At 36.5% G+C, this 27,494-nt stretch overlaps 1 protein-coding gene across 1 annotated transcript in view; it reads right to left on the reverse strand.

The window, feature by feature from the left end:
• Window positions 1-27,494, reverse strand: part of LOC101392162 (N-deacetylase and N-sulfotransferase 3) — a 138,758-nt gene that overhangs the window by 71,661 nt on the left and 39,603 nt on the right. Inside the window, exons 2-3 of the mRNA XM_087437692.1 lie at window positions 25,653-25,740; window positions 17,783-17,937 (exon numbers count right to left, since the gene is read on the reverse strand). Of these exons, the coding sequence (XP_087293818.1) occupies window positions 17,783-17,937; window positions 25,653-25,740 (243 nt within the window). The remainder of the gene's footprint in view (window positions 1-17,782; window positions 17,938-25,652; window positions 25,741-27,494) is intronic.

Below are 27,494 nucleotides of genomic sequence, written 5' to 3' on the forward strand. Positions count from 1 at the left end.
TCCCTGCCTTAGGAAAATCACACACTTTCAATTAGAAAATGTGGTAAAATTTTATAGAGCAATTTTCTTTAAAGTCAGAGCCCTGGTTATAGTGAAAGTAGAAGGTACTGAAAGAGCCAAATAATGTGGAAACCTAGTTGACTGGAAGTCGAGCTTTTGTACATAAAATGAGTCCAGTTTAAAGAAATAGTTTCAAAGTTACACACACACACACACACACACACACACGCACATAACTTTATTCTATTCAGTTGGTCCTGACTAGGTCTATAAATTCCAAAAATCAATCTATGTGACATCTGGATTATTTTGGAGGGGGCTTGGGACAACTTTGTATAATTGTGATTGTTCTTCATTTGAGATGGTCTATTAATCCCGATACAGTCTCTTTGGCGTAAAAGATGAAATGTGGGAAATTGCCCAAGCATAAAAGATGAAATGTGTCTTTTATAAAAAGAACAGCCCTGGCTTCAGTAGCAGACTCGCATTTTTTCTCCTGAATGATATTTTATTTTTTCTCTCCGTATTTTTCAATTGCTTTATCATCTCAAAAGTTCCACCCACATGGGCTTCCTCTGAATTAGTCACGGCTTTTCTTCTTGCCAAAGGGCAATTTCACATACTGAGAACCACAGTATCCAGCTGCTAAAGGCACTGAATTGTCGAAATATGCTACGAATGGATTTGGAAAAAGTGGAAGAGGTATGGTTAGCTTTGTCTTTCAACCTAAACAGTAACAGGAGGTGAAGGAAGGGAATGAAGCAGCTGAACACAGAAGGAGAACGGGTTGCCAGAGGTTTGTCATTACCTAAGTATCTGTCAGATTCCTTCACGCAGCACAAAAGGCCCCCAAAATTTGGTCCCAGCCAACCTACATAGCCTCATCTCCTTTCAGCATTCATCCTCCCTACCCCCAATTTCCGATGATTCCCTTCACGTCTCTGCTGTACACTGTACACATTGTCTCTCCAGTTGGAATGCTCCTTTCCTCTTATCTTGTAAACTCTGTTCATCATTCAAAACTCAACTCAGTCAGCTGTAGTTGAGGATGCTGGAAAGGGGAGCTGCCACACTGTTGCTGTGACAAAGACAGTGAGTGGTCTTAGAGTTCGAGTGGACCATACATGTGTTTTTGAAGGGTGAGAGGAAAAGTTTCACATTCCTCATTTTATTTGCATCTTTGTAGAAATTACCATAATTAGGAAATTATTATTATATCATTTAGAATTTCACTATAAATTGAATTGAAATATCTCACTGCCTTTTTTTTTTTACTGGTTTTTAAAAACTCAAACTAATGCAATTTTTTCAACTAAGAATCTTTTACCAACACATACTTTGTGTTAGAAAAGGTCAGTGAAATATTCCCCTAAAGTGGTTTAAGAACAGGGCTGCAGTGGTAATGGACCAGATGAAAGAAAATGAATTTCAATCATAGAAATTTAAAGAAAAAAATTAACAATGACAGGTTAACATTTTTTTTAAAGTGTATGGGAAGAAGCAAGGATGAAATTCCCAATGACAGGAACTACATTATAAAATTCAAATATCTCCAAATTTGTAAGAAATTGTGCTGATAGAAAGCCCAAGGTAGTTTTAAAAGCCTGTGAGTGGTCAGCTATGTCTTCAGGAACACCATGTAAGAAGAGGATGGTCCAGCACAGCAGAAACATTTCCCTTACTTTAGAACAAATATTTGAGAGCAAGTGTATACACAATTTTTGTTTTTCTTTCTAGCTTTGAACACTAAAGAAATACTGAGTTTTTTGTTCTCATCTTGTATTCGTGTGCTGGCGCAGTGTGGCACAGCGGCGGAAAACTCCACTTCTGGAGTCAAACATATCTGGCTACTTCTTTCTCCCCTTTACCACCTGTGTGGCCTCTGGAGAATGATCTAAGACCTCAAAGCCTCCTGTCCTGTTCTCTAAAACGCTAGTCATAAGAGTACTTACCTCAAAGGGGTTTGGAGGAAATTAAATAATATAATACTTGGACAGCATTTAGTGTAGTTCTTGAAACATGATACACATTCAGTGAATGTCATTTCTTATTGTCATTACTGCACTGCCTCTATTTTTTATAAGCTATGATCCTATTACTCAGCTATAATGTGGAAATTATAAAACTACTGGGCCACCCTTTCTTCAGTAAAAGGGATGGGCCCTTTTTCCTATTTTCACCATAGATTTGGGGATTCCCTCTCATGAGGCTTCTGTGACTTCTATCCCACTATCCCTCTTGGGCCTGCTTCCTTTCTGATCTGTCCAAATGCTCTCAACCAGTGCCATGTGGCTCCAGCCTGTGAATCACTGAAACTGAGTTAGTGGGAGGTCTCTTTTAAATGAATTTTAGATAAAGGCAACATAAATTGGCCCACAAATTTGCATTCAATACCAGAGAGAACACTTGAAATCTTATAGCATAGAAAAGTTTGGGCTAAGATTGCAGGTAGAATGTTCTAGAAAGCAGACTATCATGTTTTAGAAGATTTAGCCATCAGGCTAAACTCTTGACTGACTATTCTTTTCCAGATCTTTTAATTTGAAATTAAGCACATATTATTTTGAAATCTGGAGCAAAAGTCTAAAATGGTAGACATTTTAGCTTAAATAGTTAATTATTCTATTCTTTTCATTAATCCTTGATTGAAAGTAGCATCTTAGCTCAGGAATTCTGTAATCTATATCAAGATTTCCCTGGAGGACATGGACTGAAAAGACTGGGGAATATGGCTATGTTACTGTAAAATGGAAATTAAATACTTAGAACGCAAGTGGGATTAATCAGTCTCACAATTGAACTCTTCATCTCCACCTCTCAGCTCTGCCAGATGTGCTCTTTCCTGGGGTTCCTCCATGTCATTAAATGACAATATCAATCATCAACCAACTAGTTGCTGTGTCAAAAAGACAGAGGTGATTTTTGACACGTTTCCTCATTCTCCCCTAAATCCAGTCCCTTATCATATCCTATCAGTTCTACCTCCAGTACATATCTTAAATCTATCCCCTTTTCTCCACTTCTATCATTGTCATCATCACCCTAGTCTAATCTACCACTTTATTCCATAGCCTTCTAGCCTAGGCTCCTAAATATGCTGCCCATTTCCTCTCTTGCTTACTTCCAATCCACTCTCTACATAGCAGCCAAAGAATACTTAAAAGACACAAATATGATCATGTGACTTCCTACTCCAAATTCTTCTATGGTTTCCTCTTGTACTTAAGATAAAATACAAAATTCTTAGGATGGTCATAAGCCTTGCATGATATAACCCTTGCTTCTCTCTCTAGCCTCATTTTGCACCACCCTCCACCCTTCATTGTATTTTAAGTCACACTAATCTTTTCCTGAAACTCACCAAGCGCTTTCCTACCTCAGCATCCTCCCATATGTGCTCTTCTCAGACTGGAATTTCCCAGCACCAACTCTTCGCCTGGATAAATTTGACACCTCTTTTAGGTAATTTATTCTGTCATATCTTTAAAGAAGCCTTCACTGACAAGCCCCAATCTAAATTAAGCTCATGTTAAGACTTCTCTTAGTAGCCTTCATTTGTTTTTCAGAGTACACAGCACAGTTTGTAAGTGAATATTGCTTTGAATAATTATTTCTTAGCTCCATGATTTCTGGGTTCTGTTTTATCCACTATTATATGTCCAGTATCTTGCCAACAGCAAGCATTCAACAAATATTAGTGAACAAGTGTGTGAACTGATTCTGACAACCTCCCTCTCATTCTAATTTTCACTTTCTCAATTATTTCAAACTGTCAGTTCATCTGCAGAATGGATATATGGTAACTCACAGGGAAATTTAATATCTATATAAATAATACTTGGAAGTAATACTTGGCCACTTCTGAGACCATGTTTAAAAATTATTATTCAAGTACAAACCAGACCCATTTATTATTATAAATTTATATATTTAAATTATACTCTATAAAATTAAAAACTGCAAAATTTTCCTAAATTATGCATTCAGATATTTTCAGATAGAGAATATGAAGACAAGACAATTTTATCAAACAAAAAGTGATGCTGTATTCCTTAGAAAAACTCCCCCAAAACTAAATAAAAGAAAAAAGAAAAAAATCAGCATTCAGGTATTTGAGCAACACAATAACTTCATTACTGAAGAAACCATTGTTTATTACTATCTTTGATAATATTTATTTAAGTTCTTGCTAGTAATTAAGAATGGTACTTTACTTTTAATATTTTTCTCTATTTTCTAAAGCGATGAACCTTTTAATTTCCATGAATGACCTGAAGACTCAGTGCTTATTTCCATATTTCTGATTAGCAAGTATACAAACTAATCTAATTAAAAACCCCCACAGTGATAGGAAATCAAACAGGCATTCTACATTCTACAGTGGAAAAAAATCTAAAAACTTCATTACACCATAATTTCTAAATTTCTAAATGCTTTTCTGCAGTTCATTTTGGTTAGGATGTCCCATTCTGTCAGTATATGGAATTTCATGCTTTGGATAACTATCTTATAGTATTGAGAATTTACACTTACAATTTACATGAGCTTATGATAAAGTTCCCTTATGTTTATATTTGGTGGTATATTTTGGAGTTGTTTCTAGAAAAAAATTGTTTTGCTTTGATTTTTAATGTGGCTTCCTTAAAAGCAGTGGCTGTTTGAGATATTATTTCACATAGAAAAGAATTTATTATTCCAGATGATAAGAGCATGTTTGGAAAATGAAATTAGAACCTTTTCACATAAAAGACACACGCGTATGTGCACGCACATGTACACACACACACACACAATATGTGAGGAAAATAAATGTATGAAACTATTCCCTTGAATTTGGGGAGCATTTTAAAGCTTCTAAAGATAATTTGTTTCCCAAAGGGCCACACACAAATTTCAGCTTATGAGAACCTGTGGGGCCTCTGGCCCCTGGAGAAGGAGTCATGTAGCAGTTGCTGTGAGTGGGGGTCAGTAAGAAATGGCAGTGAAGATGGCCCAATATATGTAAGGTTACTATTCAAAGGAAACTGTCTTCCTCCTTCACCTAGAACAAAACTAGGCAAGTCAGGATTTATTTTTAGGTTATGAAATTAAGGTTTAGTACTGAATGCTAAGAGTGTAAATATTAGACTATGTTCCTGTGATAAATGATGGTATTCTGGTATGGTTTGAAATGAAAGATCTTGAAAGAAATAATTTCCTTAGTATAGGAATCTGACTTTTCATTTTTTTTTCAATTATGAAATAAAGGGGTTGTGCAAGTAGTCTCTAAGTTTCAGATTTAAAATTGTGTGTTTCTTTGACATAATCTTTTTGGTTTTAGAAGTGATCTTATATGCAGATGCTAAATATGAACACACTATTTTTAATCCATGATCTAACCCTAAGCTAACATGTATAATTTTCTTCCTACATATTTGAGTAAGTAATAACCTCCTAAAATGTGACTGGCATATTTACATAAATTTGGTTAATATTTATGGATTTGGCTACTAGATTTCTTTCTAGTTTTTTTTTACATAGTGCTCTGGAATTCATAATATAAATTTCTGTTTGCTGGCTGGTATGTGAAAAATCTGCTGTGATGATCATGGTGTTTTTAATAGATTTGGTTTAAGAGTTTAAAATCATCCTCTGTTGGCAGCTGTTGTATAATAAAGAATTTGGCTAGTCTTCATCATCCCTGGTTCCTGGGAGGTAAGCCCTAAATCTATGGAATTTCCCAAGTGATAAGAATGTCTTGTTATTCACGGTGGGTCCCTGAGACTATATCTGGGTTTATGCCAACAAGATAACTCAGGATGGGGTTTGGCTGTGCCAGAAAGACCAACCACGGAATTAGAGTGTTGGGGCTCTGAGCCAGGTGATACCAGCCTGGCCTCCAGGTAGGGGAGGGGAGTTAGATTGAGTTGAATCATGTGGCCAGTGATTCAATCAATCATGCCTATGAAATAAAACCCCAATAAAAACTCTGGACATCAAGACTGAGGTGAGCTTCTTTGGTGAGTGATCTTCCTGTGGGTCCAGAAACCCCAGGAAGGTGATATTCCTTGTCTCACAGTTTGGATTTTAAAAAGCATGGCTACAGTAACAAGAGTAACAAAAGTCTTTGGATAAAGGTGTTAATAATGAGATCTTTTGAAATAGAATTGCATTATAATAACTCCTAAAACAGAAGTGTGACCTTATCACTCCGAAGTTACTCAGATCTGGAAAAGAGTATAGTGTTTCATTAACTAAATAGTGAGAAAAGAATCTTGTTCTTCCCATATTCAAAGATAGCCAAACCTATGACAATAAAATGGTCAGTGTCTACCAGGAATCTTGGGGATAGGGAGCAGCACAGCATCTTGGAGAAAGCACAGATTTAGGAGTCCTGGGCTCAAGCTCAGCGCTGCCCTTCATTAGCTGTAAGACCTTGGACAGATTATACGACTTCACGAAGCCGCAATTCCCTCATTTGCCAAGTAGGGGTAATAAAACCAATGATCTCACTGAGTTGTAGAGAACGAAAGATATACTATAAGCAATGTTATTGGCCAAGTACAATTTAATTTCCTTTCATTTTATTAACATTATTCTTTCCTATTGAAGCAACAAATAAAACAAGGAAACAAAGGTAAACTAAGAATCTTTCCACCATCACTGCCACCCCCCAAAAACTCAGAATTCTTATTTAAGAGCAAACATTCCTAAAAGAAGACACACTGTCATTATCAATCTTATCTAACAAAAGTTTTACTAAATTCAGTATACATTTCTTCTGGAAAAGGTCATTGATATTATGTATAAAGTAGGAGGTAAAAATATCTTTGGTGAATCATAAATTTGCTAAAGCTGTAACAATGACATCACTAAAAACCCTTCCTCGACACCACATCTGCCCCTTCAAGTACTATCCCAAGGTAACCGCTGAATTATTTGAAGAACTTAAATGATATTTAGTAAACCAGTTTAGTAAACCAATTAGGAAATTCCAGAAACAAAAGTTAAGCTAATAATTCGGTATCAATACTGAAAAAGGGTTACAAAAGATATGCATACTCAGCTTTAACCTTCATTTTCACTTGTGACCTCTAAGAAGGAATTATTTAGGGGAGAGTGACAGATCTTCTTCTAGTCTTCCTTAATAATTATGTAATTTATTTTGAGTAAGTTTCCATTTAACAGAGCATTCTGTTTTTCTCTCTTAGAGTTCCCTTCAGAATTTTTGAAGTGTCATCATATCTTTGTTGAGTGTCTCGTAGGTAAACACACACTAAAGGGTGCATTTTTGTAAGACTACTCAAAAGAATGATGTAAACACTTGTACTTTGCCCAGGCCCAGTTGATTTTTTTGAATAGCTGCAGTTTCTTCAAGTAAACACATGAAGAAGTTTGTAGAAATGTAAAAGAAATGATTTTATGAAGCTTTATTTTTTTATGCTGTAGCAAAATAACTGAAAATAAAATTATCTAGAGACACAATGGAGGAATTGGAGGGTTTACTTTAATCCAGCTTTCTCGGAGTTTGAAGTGATGAGTTTTATATGGACCTTGGGGTCCTTGAGAAGTAATAAAGCTATAAACAATTCAGGGACAGGCTCAAATTCCCAAAGTCCTTGCAAACACATTTAATTTTTTTTTTTTTTTTTGGTGAGGAAGATTCACTCTGAGCTAACATCTGTTGCCAATCTTCCTCTTTTTTTGCTTGAGGAAGATTAGCCCTGAGCTAACATCTGTGCCAATCTTCCTCTATTTTGTATGCAGGTCGCTGCCACAACGTGGCTGATGAGTGGTGTAGGTCTGTGCCCTGGATCCAAACCCAGGAACCCTGGGCCACCAAAGTGGAATGTGCCAAACTTAACCACTATGACATGGCGCCAGCCCCCACATTTAATCTTTTTGAAAATATACAAGGTTGAGTATACTAGGAATCTTTAAGTCTGCATAGTACTAATTTTAGTTGAAGTTTAATATTCCTGAAGAAAGAATAGAAAAGTTGATATTGATCTTTGTTTGTTATCGCTACTGCATAACCTCTGGTATTTATAATGGCCACCAGGACAGTTAATGCTGCTTGCACAAAACCAAGAAATTACGTAAATAATATAAACAGCTATTTAAAAGAAAAACATTATAAAAAGTCGCTTTAATATACTGAATTTGTTTAAAAAATATAACTCTTTAAGGAAGTAATAACATTCTGATTATGACGTTTTCATAATAGCAATCAATAACAGGATCAATGTCATGGCAATTTTCAGTTACACAAACCACGCTGGTTACATGAGCTTTGGAACTTGACAGACCTGAGATCAAACCCTTTCTTCAACTTTCACTGGCTGTGCGATTTTAAGAAAATTATACAAGCTCTCTGAGCCTTACTCTCTGCATTTTCAGTATGGATGGTTGTGTGGATTAATTGGGGATTCATGAAAAGCACTACGCATAATGCCTGGTAAACATCTAGAGCTCAAAAATTTCTCTTCCTACTTTTCCTCTAGAGAGTCAAGAATCTTTCAAACTGAAATGCAAGGTTTAGTTTCCTGTAGAAGAAACAGAATAATAGAATTTCAAGTTTCACAACGTTCCTTGATCTGAGCATAAATTACAAGAAAAGAATAGGGAATTGGGGAGAGTAGCTTGGATGCTGCTGCAGTGATCCAGGTGCGGGACGAAACACTTGGAAGTGGAGTGGGGATGGAAAGTTTTGAAACGGAGCAGGATATGGTACAAAAGAAAGAACTCACAGAAATCACTGAATGATTGGGAACACGGAGATGTGAAAATGCCAAAGCAGACGCCAGGTTAGCAGTTGTGTGGATTTTATTCTCATTTCTTTGTTTGCCATCACTTCTATCTCTGGCATGTTTATAACTGCCTCTCAGAAAACAAGCGCCCCCTCCATTTTAACCCAAGGTAAGGCAATCACAAAGGAAGGAGTAGTCAAAATTCAGGAGCAGCATACATGGATGGAAACAGAGCTCTCCCCACCCCCAACCCCACATCTGACTCCAGCCCACCACTAAGAGTTTCTGGGAGAATTCATAAAGGCTTTTATTTCATTTTGTGTCTCAACAAATTTGGGCAGTGAGGGACTATTTTCATGCAGGACATGTACTAATTTATCTTTGTTTTCACAAAACCAGTTTAAATCACCCTATATGTGCTGGAGAGAGATGCAATGTAGAATTTTTGTTAGAGGAAAAAGAGAAAGGAATTGAGGAATACTTTTCTATACTCTTTAGCTCACTGGTGGTCATGAAGTCTTCCTATAGAATGGGGAGAAAAGGTAATCTGGAAAGGAATTTACAAAGAAAAGGATTCTAAGTTCCTGAGGTAATCAAAACTACTTTCAAATGTTTAATGATATACCTAAATGAGAAAAAATCCTGTACCACTGTAGATATGGGTAGGAGATGGTATCCTCATTTGGGTGAAATACAGAGCTTCTAAAGAAAAGGCAGCAGTTCACACTTGCATGGCATTCAATAAATGTACACAGCTAGAAAACTGGGAGACCCTAACCTTGACGTTATTTTTGACCTGTAAGCACCTTTTGCTTCCTCATCATCCATCCAACAAAAAATCCTGTTGGGTCTCCTCAGAAATAGTTTTCACATTTCTCTCCTTTGTAAAAGGTCTCACTTCCCTTGGTTTGGTTAGAGCTGGCCTTTACTTTCCTCTTCCTTGGTTACTTCAATAGCAATGAAATTTGTCTATTTACCTCCAATCTCTCCCCACTTCTCTCCACCCTCAACACCCCTGCTCTGACGTTCTGTGATTCTACAGTCTATGTGGAAGTGAGAGAACTCTGGGAAGGAGAGGACAATGTCATCTTGGAGCTCGAAGTACTTAAAATATGTAATTCTGAAATAGATAAAATACTTCAATTTAGGAAAGCAGATTTAAAAACATTCTGATGAAAAAAAGGTTGTGAAACAATTGCTAGGAATACACCGAGGAAGTATTGCTAAAGGAGGACAGGCTATTCAAAAAGTGCAATTCTTTCTAAAGAATTATAATGATTTGAAACAAGGAAGAAAACACCTGTTTTACATAGTGGTTAAGAGTCAGAAAGCTCTGAGTTCAGTGCCACATCTATGGCTTAGCTGTGTGGTTTGGGGCAATTTCTAAACCCTCCAAACATCAGCTTTGTCATCTATAAAGTGGAGATGACATCAGGAGAGTTATGATGAGAATTAAATAAGAGTTCCAGCCACACAGTGAAGGTCAATAATGTTAGCTATTATCTGAAGAGATTAACTTATGGGGCTCTCATCCACACCAGGGTTTAAAACATGTACAAGAGATGAAAGGAAGTACATATCACCAAGGACAAAACCCAACTAACAAAACAAACAAAAAAGGCAAAAAAATAATGTGAAGGAGGCTAAATCTCAGAATGAGTTTATTTTCCATAAATTGCTAATTGAAAATGACTTTGATCAGTAAAAGATAAACAAGGAATATTATCCCATGTTCACAATTTTGAGTGGTGGTGAAATACTTTAACTGATAATACAGAAAAAAGCAGAAATATGCAATCTCTCTTCTGCTTATACTTTCTCTATCAAAGAGAACAGTTTTTCAAAATACTCATGATGGCATAAATATAAAATTAGATGAAAAGACATGATAAACTAAATCATAAACTATAATAAACTAAATTATTTCAATATTTTCCAGGCTCAGAAGAGCACATCTTAAGGTAATTTAAAAAATAAAACTTGTAGATTTTTAATTACCTTAAGATGTAGTCATCTGAGCCTGTTTATCTTGATCAATAACTTGATGAAGATGCAAAAGTCATGCTTATAAAATATATGGATGACACAAAGCTGGGTAAGATATAAAGCATGTTAAATAACAGAATCAATCTTTAACAGTATGTTGATATGCTGGAACACAACATATAACAAATATGAAACGTGAAAGGGATAACTGTAATATCAAGGCTAACATTTAGTTAACAAAATCAAGTGGACAAAAATAAATACCTGAGGGCTTAATAAACAGCTCATGGATGGAAGGTCTGGCAGACACAGGTGTGATATGATGGTTTAAAAAAATGTGATCTTTGGCTATATAAATACAAGTAGAGTGCACATGAAGGAAAAAATATTTTACTGTTTTCCATTCTAATAAGACTGCATCAGTAGACCATAATGTTCAGATTGGGCCAACATACATTGGGGACAATAATGACAAGTTAGAAATTGTATAAATATGGCAACTGGGACGATGAGGGGCTTTGAAAACCTGTGGAAAGCTTTGAGACACATAACCCGGAGAGAGGCCTATGTAAGGGTGTCAGTCATGCTTTTTTATGTTCTGTATTCTGATGCTTTGACGTCTGGGGCTTGCTGACCCTGGCGAGACTGCCCCTCCCAGGGCTAGCCAATTCTTGGAGATAGCAAACACCTACCCAAGAGCATGCTCTTCAAATGCGGATCAACCAACTCAGATCCCCACCCTCAAGCAGCTCCTGCATGGGCTCTCATAAACTGAGCCACTATCTCCCTGCCCTAGTCGCCTCAGGGCCGGTGCCAGACAACTGGAACAGCCCCTATTCCTCAGTGCCACTGAAATTGTTCGAACTAGCCAATCCTAAACCTGCTCGCCCTGCCTTGTCTCACCTTTCCTGCAGAAACCACAACAAAGGCTCTTGCCCACGTTTCCCCCTTCTGTCTGTTGACCGACTCTAGTGCTTCCCTGTGGGGCCCTGTGAGGTGTGGTGTGCCTCTTTCTCTTGGGAACTGTGAGTAACAAACTGTCTTTTCAATGGCAGTCATCTCCTGAGCTGTCGGCCTCACCATACCTGAATAATAATAAAACCTAGATCTTAAAATAGTAAAGATAAAATCTTGGCATCTGCAAGAAATATTTACTTATATTTTCATCTAACAAACATTGAGGTGTCAATCACCATTCTGTGTACACACTTGTTTAGACTGGAAGAAAAACTCTACTTGAATGTATAGGATTGTACTCCCTCTTCTATGACTTATTTCTGAATACACTGATTCAAGTCCCTTCTAAATCAAGATTGACTGATTGTAAGCAGGGGTGATACTCAAAATATTTACCAGCCAGCATGCCAGGCCACTGATCAATCAGAAATGCTGCCAGCTGTAGAGCGGGAGCTGGATGCTGGAGACCCTGAGCCAGGCCCCTTTAGCTGCTGAGTCGCTGGGAGGTGTGGGACATCCTGGGGAGGGTCTGAGGTGGTAGTGGGGGGAGGGTAGTAGTATTGACACATTTCAACACTATAATAACTGGCATGGCTATACCAGTACTTTTAAGTTGAATATTAGCCCTGATAATGTATCCCTTGGTTTTCTCTTCTATCTCTTGCTCTCTCCAAATTCCTTCAATCATTCTTTTTCTGAAGTAAATTACAGACTTCAACATATTGGTCATCCTGCTCAGAATAACGGCTAGTGTCTTCCTCAAACTGTGTTGCTTAGATTACTCCAGAAGTGGTCTACCAGTTCTGAGCGGACTTTTTGCATCTTGATTTGAACTCTATTTCTAGTAGGACTGCTAGAATTATACTCTGTTTTCAACATCAATAAAATGAAAATCTAATGTGCCTTTTTATAAAGTGCCTCAGTGAAGTAAAAATGATAGAATTCATTCATTCTCTAGCTGGCAAGCAAACTAATTAAAAGATTATCATATACTCCTTAAACAAGCAATTCTTTCCATATATTTTACATTACATTATGATACTATAATCTTTATTCCCATATTAGAAAAGTGAATGTGCTCACTAATCTAAAAAGTTGTATAGTTGACAATAGACATTTCAGCTAATGTAAATTAGGTTCTGCCTAATTTGGAAAAGAGGGGGGAAAAGAATACTGTTTGAAAGAATAATGATAATGCAATCAAAAAATGCAATCCTCGGCAAGAGCCTATGTTTTCAGGATTAGGAACAGTGTTCCACTACTACTAATTCTAAAACTATTGTCTATAATAGTGTTAAGTATCACTGATATTGGCAACGAGTTCTATGATAAAAATTTCTACTAATAATTTTATTTGTTAAAAATTAAACTACCATAATTTGCCAAAATTTAGATCCAGTTCTTCAATTGATAGTATATATATTGATGATTTTTTTGAGGTTTAAATGCAATAAGTTATTTTATTTTCCTAATGAAATTCTGTCCAATTTTTAAAGCTGTACAATAGATATTTCAAACTATGTTGTAGGTCAATAATTAATGTTACAGCTAATCCTTGCATCAGAAAAGGCATCTTTCAAAAAAATCCCCTGTGGAAAATTCATTTTAATACCTGAATTAGCCCATATTTGATTACTAAAAATATTTTCTAATCAACCTCTAAAGCTGCATTTCCTGATGGTTGTAATCATCAAAGGCAAGTTTGCTTAAAGGATTTGCTTGACCTTCCATAATAAGCTATTAGACAGAGCTTTCAAAGCTAAATTAAAATGGACATCAAATTCCCTTGTGAGGCAGAAGTGTCCACATTGTGCCAAAGGATAATAGATCAGATGTGTTTGCTAAAACTCAATGAAAAACAGCAGGTGTTTGGCTGTAGATGGTGATAGAGAAGGCCCAGACAAAAGAGTTTTACATCATAGCCTCAGATTCTCTTAGTTGGAAAAGTACATTAAATGTCCTCTAAGTCAGACGCTCATTTGAATATTGAATTTTATCCATGAGCTCCAGTGTTGTTTGAACACCCAGTTGCTCCCAAGGCAGCCTATTACTTCTTTGTATGTTCTTCAGTTCCTTCATTGGGAAACACTCATGCTCATTTTTAAATTCAGAGCCTCCACACTAGTGGAGAAAAGCAGGATGTAACCCAATCTAGAAATGCAACATTAGCACAAGTTAAACTTTTGCTTGTTCTGTCTAGTAAGTTGGTGGTTGAGGCAGAGTTTCCTCCAGAATAGTTCCCAGTGAATTAAAGTAGCCTCTATATCTATACACGATAAATGATACAGTCATGTGCCGCATAACAACATTTTGGTCAACCATGGACCACATATGTGACGGTGATCCCATAAGATCAGCACCACATAGCCCAGGTGTGTAGTAGGCTATACCATCTAGGATTGTGTAAGTACTGTATGATGTTCACACAAAAACAAAATGGCCTAAGGACGCATTTTTCAGAAGTTATCCTCGTCCTTAAGTGGCACATGACTGTATTCAGTTCCTCAGATTCAGTTGCCTGTCTCCTTTCCCAGCATTTTAGAAACTCTGCCTATCTTAGCGAACCTTCGGGAACCTCAGGGAACGTTGTCGTCTGAGCTCCACCTTTAGTTCTCAATTTCCCTTATGCTATCAGGATTGCCAGACATTCCCTTGGATTACCAGGCAGAAGAGAAATCCAGACTTACACCTGTGAATTGGGTTGGGAGGCTAGTGAGGAAGCCTGGGGGGTCACAACTTACACAATTTTAGAAGACTGGATTTCTGGTCTTAATTCTACCAATAGTGAGCTTTATAATCATGAGTGTGTCACTGTATTTCTCAGATTTTCAGTTTTCTTCCATATAGTGTGAGAATAAATATACCTACAGTTCAGGGTTGTTGTAAGAATTAAAGGAAATAATACAGAATATTTAAAAAAAAAAACCCTTGATCTTTTCTCATTACATCTTTAAATTTAGTGGTGAAGCAGCTTTGTAACCCTAATGCCTTAATGAAAAGTAAAAGAGTTAATACATTTTTAGAAAATGTGTAGAATCCACATTAACCAAATGTTAATTCACATTAACAAAATAAGGTTTTAAACTTGAGGATTTTTGTCCCTCTTACCTGTCACTCTGAACACCTCAGGAGGTAGGCAAAAACTGAAGATGGCAGTTTTATGATACTGAATATAATGATAATAAAAACAACAGATGCCATCTATTGAGTGTGTGTTACGTGCTAATCCCTGTTCCCAAATGTTTTACATATATACTCTCTTTCACGTTGTTATGGCTGGGGAGGGACTGGTCCTGCATTCAGTCTTTTTTCATGTCTGTCCTTTCTTGACAAAAAAGTTAACTGGTCGTGTACTTGATTAAACATTAAAGAACACATTTGATCTTAATTCTGAAGATCCTTCATGACTGTTCTCGACTGCCTGCAAGACCAAATTTGGGTTGTCAATCTGGAGTTAGGAATGACACTGCTAAGAAACGTCCTCTGCTTAGCACTTGAGTTAGGAGGTTAAGAACGATCAAATTTCAATTCTGAATTATTCTTTCAATTCATGATGCTTTTTAGTTGAGAATTCTAAAAAAAAGTGTATAACTCCTGCGCATGTCTATTCTTACTATATGTACCTTCAAGTATTTATACTTGCTTTAAGTATGAACATAATATTGGCATGCACTGAGTCATTCATCCAAGAAAAATGGAACACTATTATTCTAGATAATGTTCTATGTTCAGGGAAATGTAACAGTGCTTTTCATGTCTTTCATCAAATGTGCCTTGATAAACTATTTTTTTGAAAACTACCAAAACAACAATAACAACAAACAAAAACTTCGCTCCTCACTTCTCAGTTTTTTGTCTTTTACTGGCACTTTCTTTTACTCTCTGTATTTTCTTGTTTCACAAATTTCTTTCTCTCTTTCTCCACAGTTTTAAGAAGAAACTACAAAGTAATTTCTTTCTCCACATCCTCTCTTGCTGATTAATGTTGCTAATATCAGCAGGCTTAGACTTCTGAAGGTGATAGAATTAACGTTTGCTGCATCGAGAGGATTTTTAATGCTCTCTATTACAAATTGTGGCAATGTTTACCCACTTTTACATGCTGTTTACTATTCCTGTTTATATTCTAAGGGAAAATAAAGGTGGCTCTCCATCTCACAGAAGTTTGCAGATACTGTCAAAACATTTCACGATATCAGCATGGAGGGCACTATTCTTGCTTTCTTGACAAAATAGCAATATGTAGCAAAGGTGCACGTGAAGCTGTGTGTCTATTTTGGGGAGTACACTGAGGTTAAAAGACAAGTTTGAGCTCCTGATGCTATGCATACAGTATTTGGTCTTCTATATCCTCAAGAAAAAAACCAATACATTTTATAAAATCTAACCTTTTCTTGTACAAGTTTGAGTAAGGTACTGTGTGGATCAACCACCCAAAGATCTTGGCTTTAGCAGTTTATGTAGAATAATGTTCCATGATAAGTGGGCATTGGTACTTTCATAAATTCTAATTAGCCAAAAAGCTAATAGTTACACGGCTGGGTGGCCAGCAAAGGGAGATGTAACACTTGCTCTTGTTTTCACAGACTTACAACCACAATCTCTTTATGTCATTTTAGAGTAAAAATATGTTAAGTGTAGGCATGTGAGGAAATAGTACATTCAGGGTTTAGGAACTGTAACATTGGGAAAAGCATATATGTGCGGGGAAACCTCAAAATTGAGAAAATTATACTTCAAATCAGTTATTTCTAGTTATAGAGTCAGGACTTCAAATCTCTAGTAAAACATTTTCTCTCTGTCAGGGGAGCAGTTATATTTCAGAGTCTTTCAAAATCATACCCAAATTAACCCGTGTAGTGTATTTTAATTTATTTTACACACTGGGCTAAGTCTACAATTAGTAGGAATTACCTAGAAACATGATCTGATGGTTTTGGATTTATTAACAACATAAATAATCTGTGAGCATTGTAATATCCATTTTGGGGTTTGTGAACAGGAAAAAAAATGCTATAATAAATAAAGATATATTACATTTCAATTACTCTTTGAGTGGTAATTTTGCTGCCTTGATCATTTATAAACAAATACTTGTTGAGCACCTTCATTCAGCTAGGAACTGCGATACTGTGATAGATAGAAAATAGTTCCTGCCTGCAAGGTACTCCCTGCCAAGGGAAGGAAAATGATGGGTAAATGGAAAATAGCCTGTTTGGACTCCCTCCATGTGTTTGTACCATTAGAATAACTCATAGAAACAAAGATGAAACACGATCTCTCACCCAACACATGCACTATTGGCTTTTTAATCACTATATACCATCTCCGCTGATCACAAGCACATTTTCCTGCATGCTGTACTTATTAGAACTTTTGCTGTAAATTTCCCCATCCCAAATCAGAAACCCTTCAGTATAAAACAGTGCATCTTGCTTTAGTCAATCGAATGTTCCACCCTTATAACATATATGTTTGCAATGTCTTTGAAATTGTTTTATTCCCATTTCTATTGCCTCCCTGGATTGAGTCTTCATTAACTTGTGCCCACATTATGGTCTCCTACCTGGTCTTTTCCCTCAGCCTCATTTCACTCCAATTCTTCTGACACCTAAATTTTATTCATATTTCAGAGTGTACCTAAAATCTTGTTTCCACATGAACATTTCCCTGGCCACTCCCAATGATGCTTATTTCTCAGAACTGTGGGTTTTATGTCTGTATAGTTTGGCAATAGATCAAGGAATATCTCATTTTGTTGTAGAATTGTTTTATGTGTATATTTTGCCTTCCAAGTGAACAGGAAGCTCTTTCTGGACAGGATCCATGTTTTATGAGCTGTGACCATAATCACGTAACTGAATCTTATGAGGGTCTTGCGAAGTTCCTCTTAACTTAGACCCCTCAAAGCACTAAGCATAGTGTTGAGCACCCAGTACAAACTTCAAAGTCACAGAGTGAAAGGCTGCAACACCAAGTTCACATAGAAAAGCCTCCTTAAAAAGTGCCAGTATACCAAAACCCTCTAGGAGGTCCTCAATACAAAAAGCTGGTTATTTCTGTAGTCAGTACACACTAGTTCAATATAATGTTCAAAGTGAGGTACTTACTAAGGCAAATTTTTTGTTGAGAATCATCTGTTCCACCAAAGATGACTCATTATGGAAGAGGTGGGGCTGCATATGGCTCCACATATGAGGAAACCACCAGAACTCGTCGACAGACCCCAAAAGATGGTCATCCCCTTCATCTTCCTCTTCAGTTCCTTTGGGGGTGGGGGGAGGAAAAAAGATTATTCAATTAATTCCAGTTACACTGTCTGTCTATCTATCCATCTATCTAATTATGTAGTCCTATCTGTGTATTTAGAAGACACCATTTATACTTAGACACATGTAAGACTTGGAACATGAGATGTAGCAAAGGAAAATATGTTACTTGGGGAACAACCAGAGACTGTGAGAAAATGACTCTCTAAACAATTGTTAAACAGGAGACACAGATATAAAATCACTGCAAGATGGAAATACACAGCCATTCCCAAGGACACTGAACTCTTAACTTTTAGCATCTTTGTATAATTTGCAGTTTGGAGAGAATGGGGGGCTTAGTAGGTGATGCAATGGAGGGAATACGTGTAAGGAAATGTGGGTCAGAGCTCCAGTAGCAGATCATTTGGACATGGGTCACAACACAACCGACACAACAAAATAATTCCATAATTTATTTGGGTTCCTCCTTAAGTCAGAGAAGATGTTACTCAGTAATATTTAGTGAAAACTAAGGCAAAAAAAGGAGAAAAAAAGGAAATGTAGGAATTGTTACTGGGAAAACTAGAGAAAACTGAAGGAAAGAAAGGAGAGAGGATGAAAGTGATGGGAAGAAGCTGAGAAGTGGTGAAGTCAGTAAAATGATCCCAGCTGCTCCTTGATGGTACACACGTTCCTCATGCTTGTCCTTTCTCTCAAGTTCTTGGAAGCAGACTTTCCTACACGAGACTTCTAGTTCCTTCAGAGTCAACTCTGTTGTTGTTCCTCTGATTTTTCATATTTGGGCTTGCTTTATTTCCTCCATTTCCCCAACCTGCAGTTTAGCTGAGTGTGGGAAATTCCACAGTTTTCTTATTTGAGGGAGGTAGGAGTCTCTTTTTGTACTGCCCCAGGCACAGTTTTTTTACTGGAGCATGAAAAGAGAGCAGTATAAGGTGCCTCACTACTGTCCTGCATATCATAAGATGATATTAATCATCACAAATTATGCAGCCATGCTTAAATTTCAGCCACAACACTGAGTCCAATAAACCTAGAACCGTGGGTTTTTTCAAACAATGTCTTCTCTGTGTGGAGAACAGAGGAACATGTTCAAACAGACCTCAGAGATGCAATCAGCAAAACCTAGACTAGGAAACTCTAGAGGAAAACTCTTTCTTTTTTTTTTAACAAATACATTTCAATGAGGAAGGGAAGAAAGAGGAGTAACCTGTAGATTAAAAGAGACTTAAAAGACATTTCAACTCTCATAACTTGTGACCTTATTGGTATCTTAATTCAAATAAACCCTAAAACAAAAAAGCCGTTTATGCTATTTATGAGGACATTTGAACATTGATTAGATGTTAAGGAATTATTGTAAAACATTTTAGATGTGATAACTGGTATTGTGTTTATGTTAAAAATAAAGAGTCCTCCTCTTTCAGAAGTATATATTGAAATATTTATAGTTGAAATGTTATATCTGGGTTTTGCTTCCAAATAAGACAGAGGTGGGAAATGGATGGGAATATAGAGAAAACAAGACTGGCAATGAGTCGATGATTATTGAAGCTGGGTGATTGGGTATAGGGGGCTTCGTTATACTATTCTGGTTAGTTTTATAGAAGTATGAAACAATAAAGTTAAAAACCTAATAATAAGAAGAAGTTTAAAGAAGAAAAAAATTACAAAAATAATATGCTTTCATCTCAAACAACACTGAGTATATAATTAAAAGGTGGGTTGTCTGTTTTCACATCCCATTTGTCCTCTCATATTTTCAGCAGCAGTTCTGACGTGACTGGTTTTAAAGGGCCCTACAGGCTAAGGATGGAGGATGGACTGCTGCCCTCACCAGCCAACAGAACCCAGTGCTTGTGACCACTGTTCTTTCATTTACTTTCCCAAGAGAAGGAAGGCAGAGCCCACCCGCAGGAAAAGAGTCAGATCCTATGATTTATGGGACAGTGAAAGAGACTTACCAAAGATAAAGATATAGTGTGAGGCTGCATGGTTGCTCTAATTTATGCAGGAGGAACAGGATTAGTGATGTAGACTGAGTGGAATAACAGAATTCTTCAAAGGGACAGTCTTCAATCTCACTTTCATATGCTTAAATACTCTGCTGATATGAAGGGACTATTTTCTCTCCATATAAAGGGCATCTATAAATCGAATCCATTTTATTTCCCTTATTTTTTCCTCTTCATCATACACTCACATTACCATAGTATAGTTGAACAAGTATTGCCTTTGGAGTCAGAAGTTTTTAGTTTATTTGTAGGTTCCAACACATTTGACTTGTGTGATTGTGGGCAAGTCACATAACCCCTTTAATGTTGGTATTCGTGTCGGCAAAAGGATGGCTAGCATACCTCTTTTATTCTTTTGGGCAGACGTGTCTACACGGTCCTGGCACATACTGGGTGATCTAAAATGCCCATTTCCCTTCCTCCTATACTTCCTACTTCTGTTCTCCTGTCTCTCTTCCATGTCTCCTTGAGTATTGTTTTTATGTTTTTTCACTATAATACCACACGGGGTTGGGGGGCAGTCTCACCTGAGTGTTACGTGGCAGAGGGGACATTGTATTTAGGAAAGAACTGATCAAGCCATTATATTAACTGCTTGGCCTGATTCATAAGTCACCAACATTGAACATTCTTGGGGCTTCCGAGTGACTCTCTTACAGCTCAGGGAAGCCTTCTAGAGAGGAATTCCTTTAGAAGGAATAGGAAGATGGAGTCATGGTTTAGAATCTCTGATGACCCCAACCATGGCAGGGTCTTGGGTCCTGCTACTTTTTAGGTGATAAATAAGGTGGCCCTGGTAGAGAAACATTTGCTGCATGTGACGGTGATGCTTAAATACATGTTTGTTTGTTTGTTTGTTTTGACATAAGAATGTTGTCATTTGGTTTCCCTGCAATTAAACATCTCTACTTAAATCCAACATCTCCTCTTGCTTAACATTTTGTATGTCCTCAGGACACCATATTAGTTAAGATTACAGTCAGTTACATGTTGCAGTTTTACTTTCCCATACTGAAAACAGGCAGAAGTCTCTGGGGATTTCCCAGTAGCCACTTCGTTCCTGACTTCCACCTCCCCTGGGTAAAGTGAGCTGCGATTTTCCAGTTCATGGAAAGTCATCCCTCCTACTGCTTTTCATCTCTATTCCCTGCCCGCTATAACTCCTGTCTTTCCCTGCATCTTTCTTCTCATCTCTCCTTTATTCATTTTTCTAGTTGGCCTCTACCCAAAGTTTATTTATCAGGACAGCACAAAGATCTCAGGGGTCTTTGGAAAGATAGCTCAGGCTTTTGTTGTCCTTTCCTGAATATCATGCTGAAAACTGCTATTAAAATATATATACATTTGAATTATGCAGAAGTCAGCCAAAGCATGTCTGCCCTCTGACAGATTTATGTAAATTCATAGTAGGCATAATTGTATGCCTTTCCTTTTCTCTTTATAACTCTTTCTTATCTGATTTTCTTTAATCCTACTATGGGGATGTTTTACACCAGAATTAATTATATTGAGAACAAGTGTCTATTGCTTATTACTTGAAAGATTATGATAAAAAGCAGTTGCAACATAATTGTTCATGGTTGGATTGTCCTGGCCTCTTGCCACCCCTTCTTCCCCGACTTAGCCCACCGTTGTCAGAGCTGGAGGAAGAGAGAAGAACTAGAAGTCAAATTCCTCAATTTTAAGTGTCATTTCTTAAGTTGTTACAAAACTATGCTGAAATCTTATAAAGTTATTGCAAATTATTAATTATTTTATTATATTTAAGTCTCTTCAGTATTTTATCTGCACTATTTCCTACTCTGATATTATATTGAAAACCATTATTGATTGAGACTACCTTTTGTCAAGCATTGGGTTGTATTTTTCAAGCATCATCTCATTTAATTCTCACTACAACTTTATGAGGTAAGGCCACTGCCAACTCCATTTTACAGACAAGGAAACTGATATTTGGAGAAGTGAAGTAATTTGTCCCAAGTCACTGAGCATGTTGGGACAGAAACTGAATTCTAACCCAGATTAAGCAACTCCAAATTCAGGGGTCTTAACTATCATTCATTGACCAAATGTGGAGTTTAGAAATAAGATCAGCATTTACTAATTCAATATAACATTGCTCTTCACATTGTTAATTAATTCTATGCTATAATTAGAATTTACAAATACCACTGGTTCTCAGTGATTTGGGAAAATGTACAAACCTAAAGAACCCAAAGATAAGAGGAAGGAATCTTTTGCCATTCAGCTTCCCCAGTCAGGCACTGCCAATCAAACAATAAAGATCCAATTTTTCTAATGCCTAAGACTTGGGCTCTGACTGACGTAAAGTTAAGACTATTTTTTGATACTTAATTAGCTATATGACTTTGGGCCTCTCTAAGTTTCTATGTTCTTATCTAGAAAACAAGGTAACATATTCTTTAACTCCTAGGATTCAATGAAAATGTACATGAAAATTGCTTTAGCTAAGTACCTAGAATACGGTGTTGCTCACTGAAAGGGAACCATGATTCCTATTTCCTTCATCTCTTTATTTCTCACAAAATGCACAAACCCTCCAAAAACTAAAATAAATCAAACAAGATGAACCCTTTCCTGAAATAAAGTCTTATAATGACAGTGCTGTTCTTCTCCTTCTCTTCAAGACTGACTAAAATAGATAGGATTTTTAATAGAAAGAGGAATTACTCATTTAGAAAGGAAGACAATGTAATTCAATTAAACTTGACAATATCTAATTTTTGAAGGATTCAGAGCATTAAATTTTATATCTGTTCCCACTGAAAAATGATTTTACTGGTTGTAGACAACCCTAGCTATATTTTTGTGGAAGCTTTCATTACATACAGATGATAAGACCCCTTCAAGTCTTGGCCTTAGGTTCCTCCCATTTCCCTAGCTTAGAGAGAGAACATTCTTACTGTGAGCTGTGGGAAGTGCCAAAGTATGGGAAGAGGACTCATCTTTCAGAAACAAGAAGGAAGGAGAGTGACTGGCTAGAGTCATTCTTTATTATTCAGTGTTGGGCAAGAAATTGAGTTGCCAGGAGTATTTTCCTATATTTCTATTATGTTTGAGAAAGAAACTTTTTAATTATTCTTAATATTTAGAATGATTTCCTTTCACAACACAACGTGGTCAAATTTTATTCTCTGACCTTGTTCCATGTAAATACTAATGGCTGAAATCAAGGTGATCTTATTTTCACTCAATCATTTTTTCATAATTCATGTTTTCAATAGGCACTGTTCTGGTTGCTGGTTTTAGAGCAGTAAAGCCTTCATGGAGTGTTCATTTTAGCAAGAGAAGAGAGACAGTAGGTAAATAATTTAAAAACAAAGTGCATTCAACACCAATTCATGATAAAACTCTTAGCAATCTAGGAATGAAGGAAGCTTCCTTAAGCTAATAAAGAATATCTACAAAATAGACTATTGAAAGAATTCCCCTCAAGAAAAGGAACAAATCTATTGAAAGATTTCCCCTCTGAGGTGAGGAACAAGAAACCAGTATCAGCATCGCCACTTTTATTTAACATTATATTGGAGATCCAGCTAATGTAATAGGTAAGGAAAAGAAACACAATTTATAAGGCTCAGAAAGGAGGAAATAAAATGTTCACTATTCAAAAACTACACGATTGTATAAGTAAAAAATCCAAAAGAATCTACACACAAACTATAGAGTTAGTAAGTGAACATAGCAAGGTTTCTGGATACAAGATCAGTACATAAAATCAATTATATTTTTACATACCATCAATAAAGAAATGAAAAATGAAATAAAAAACAAGACATCACTTTCTATTGCTTCAAAAAACCCCACCAAGGAATAAGTCTAAAAACAACAAAGTTTTCTCGAGTGTGATTAAAGTGGATTTAAATATGTTCAAGGATTGGAAGACTCAATATTTAAGATGGCAACTCTCCCTAAATTAATTTATAGATTTAATGGAATCTCAATCAAAATTCTAGCAAGTTTCTTTGTGGATATTGCTAAGCTGATTCTACAATTTATATAAAAACGCAATGGGCCAAGAATTGCCAAGGTAATCTTGAATGAAATGAACAAACTTGGAGGATTTACACTAGCAGATATTAATTATTAATTATAAAGTTATAGTAAATAAGACAGTATGATGGAAACAAATAGAGCCAATGAACAGGAGAGTCCAGAAACAAGGTCCACACCTATACAGTCATCTAATTTATAACAATGATGACACTATAGTGCAGTGGACAAGGATATCTTTTCAGTATTTGGTGCCAATTAGATATCTTTATGGAAAAAAGAAGACATCTTGACCTCTATTAAACACATGCACAAAATTCAATTCCTGATGGATCTCAGAGTTACACATTTTAAGAATACAGAAACATACTTTTATGATCTTTTGGTATGCAAAGATGTCTTTAAAAAGACACAGAGTTGACTATAAAGGAAAAAAAAGATAAATTGGATTACATTAAAATTAAGTATTTTTGTTCCTCAACAAACACTACTAGGAGAGTGAAAAGCCAACCCACACAGTAGGAGAAAGTAATTTGCTACACATATAAGTGGCAAAAGACCCATTATGAATATATAAAGAATTTCTACAAATCAATAAGTAAAAGGACTCATTAAGACTATATAAAGAATTTCTACAAATCAATAGAAAAAAAAACCCCAGATATTTCACAAAAAAGGATATCCAAGCGGACAATAAACCTATGAAAAAAGCTCAATTTCACTACTCATCAAAGAAATGTACATTAAAACCGTAATATGATATCTCTACATGCCCAGCAGAAAGGCTAAAATTAAAAAGACAGACAATATCGATACTGGTGAGAAAGTGGAGCAACAGAAAACTCATATACTGTTGGAATGTAAATTGGTACAAACACCTTGAAAACCTGTTTGGCATTTTCTACCAAAGCTGATCAAAAGTGTGCCATATAACTAGCAATTCTACTCCTGGTTGATAGCCAAGAGAAAAGACTGCTTACGTCCTCTGAAGGACAGGTACAAAAAAGTTCTTAACATGACTATGCAAAAAAAGTCAAAGACTGGAAACAACCCAACCATCTACATTGGAAAGGAATGGAATAAAGAAAATTTGGGATATTCCAACAATGGAATATTACAAAGCAATGAAAATGAAAGAATTACAACTAGACACAATAATGTCTCTGAAACCAAAATAACGTTGAACAAAACAGGCTGGATATAGAAGAGTCCATACTATATGATTCCTTTCACACACACTCAGCTCAAAGCCAGGCAAACTAATTTATGATATTAGAAGTCAGTACAGTGGTTTTCTTTGAGGGTAGCTAGTGACTGTAAGAGAGCATAAGGGAGGGCGGGATTCTGGTAGCATTATCTCCTTGATCCACATGCTGGCTACACAGCTGGGTACACATGGTGAAAATTCACTGAACATTACACTTATTATTTAGGCACTTATATGTATATATAGTTCAATACAAAAGGAAGGCTGTTAGATAATACTTTGGTGAATAAACTTTCAAACCAATAACATTTTGTAAAGGTGAAAAAATAATATGTTAAATGGGAATTAAATAATATGAAGAAAATAAAGCAGAGGAGGGACACTGGGAAGAAAAGATGTGAACAGGAGGGGTATGCAATTGTAAATGCAGTAGTCAGAGGGGCTTTAATGAGAACTGTTACTTCCCTTTTCTTACCTGTATGGTAAAATTTCCCTGAAAATCCCAGGTTGAATGTAAAATTTGTGATTTGTGCACGCAAAAGATTCTGAGTATCAAGCAGAGCCTGAAATACATAATTAAAAAAATGTATCAGGTAGACAATGGCATTGAGAAGTTTTAAAAGATATCTTCCTTTTGCATTCAAAGTGTAAAACTACTTCTTTATATGAGAGATGATTAAATGACAGAAAGTAGACTCTTTACCACTTTAAAACTAGAGAGATGCTTTCGAGATTACAAGTAAAACACACACATATACTTACCCTTTAGCTTGCAATAAATCAGCAAGAAGTGTCAACTAGAAAAAGGAAGTTACATGAAAAGTTCATTCTGCATGTATCGAAGGAACTAGTAGCTAGCAGATAAAATATATCTCCTTTTACCCCTCAGGGACATAGATCACTAATTGTCAAAAGAGGGACACGCTAAGTGAAACTATATAAGAACATATGTTGAAAGAAACAGATCGCTATTTCTCAGATGCATCCTCGGTTTTCAAAATTCAAGACTTTTCCATCTTTAAGTCTTAGGTTCTCAAAAGATAGTGATTGTTCTTCAAAAGGGGTGTATCATGGTAAAGTAAAGTAAATCTCTAATTTGCCTTTTCATTAAAAACACAAACAAAAAATCCTACTTCTAACAAGTAAAGCTATTTTGAATCAGAGTTTTAATTCTTACACTCTGTAAAGTATTTACCATGCTATGAGTATTTAATGGACTTTTTTCTTTCTTCTCCTTTTTACTTAAATTCCTATTCTTATATTCTCTCTCTCTCTCTTTTCGTCTCTCTCTCTCTCACACACACACATTCACACATACAGAAGTAAAAATAAATGGTAAATTTGTAAAGGATCTTAGTCAACACTTATTTTACACATGAGGAAACTGAGGAGAAATTACTTGTCCATTTTCACAGATAAAATTGGTGGTAGACACTAGATTAAAGACACAGATCACCTGATTCCAAATTAGGTACTCTTTTTATTCTACCACACCATATCCTCTTTCCCCCTTTCTGGGCGTACAACACAATCTTGCTCCTTAATAGTATAGCTGACACCTGGAAGCCCTACCCCATCATGTTCATGGTCTCAGTCTTTTTGCGGGGATAAACGGATATACAGTTTTTTATTCAGAGACTATCCCCTGATTGTATGCCTTATCTGTGGATGCAAGTGATTCTCCTTGTGGGGTAAAAGCAGAGGAAGAGAACTTCTGAATTTCAAATTTAAATTCAGCTGACCAAGGGTAAGTTTTTGAAATTTAGGTGGCTCAGTTTTCTTTTTCTATCACTGCTATGAACAATCTCTTTTATGTGCACAATTGAACCATGTAATATGTGAGTCCGGAGGGCACTCAAAAATGGAAGACTGGCCTGTTCGTGGATTTCCACACCTGACTATAGAAGCAAAAGAGTTAACTGATGGCAGTGTCATTGGGGACAGGTTAAGTCTTGTGCTCACAAGGGCTGGGCATGAGTTGGGCAGGGGAAGGAGAATCTGGCCAGCTGAGCAGCAATGAAGTGAGGAATGGGACTTCTCGGTGGTACACAGGTTCCCAGTGTGGGGAGGGGTGCTGCCTGGATGTAAGGTGTGAGCCTTTCTCTTTCTGTCCATATGGAAGTAGCGTCAGGTAGGGAATCTGAAGGTATGGATGTAAATGCCAACTCTGAGACTTACAGTGCAGTCACTAAGGCTTGGGAGTCAGGTTGTCTCAGCTGGAATTCTGTATCTGCCTCTATTTGGCTTTGGGCATGTTATTAAACTTTCCAGGCCTTGGACTCATTGTTTGTAAAGCAGGGATAGTAATAACTACCTC

The sequence above is a fragment of the Ceratotherium simum genome, chromosome 12 (assembly GCF_057802395.1).
Source record: "Ceratotherium simum simum isolate JZ-2026a chromosome 12, ASM5780239v1, whole genome shotgun sequence".
Lineage (NCBI taxonomy): Eukaryota > Metazoa > Chordata > Mammalia > Perissodactyla > Rhinocerotidae > Ceratotherium > Ceratotherium simum.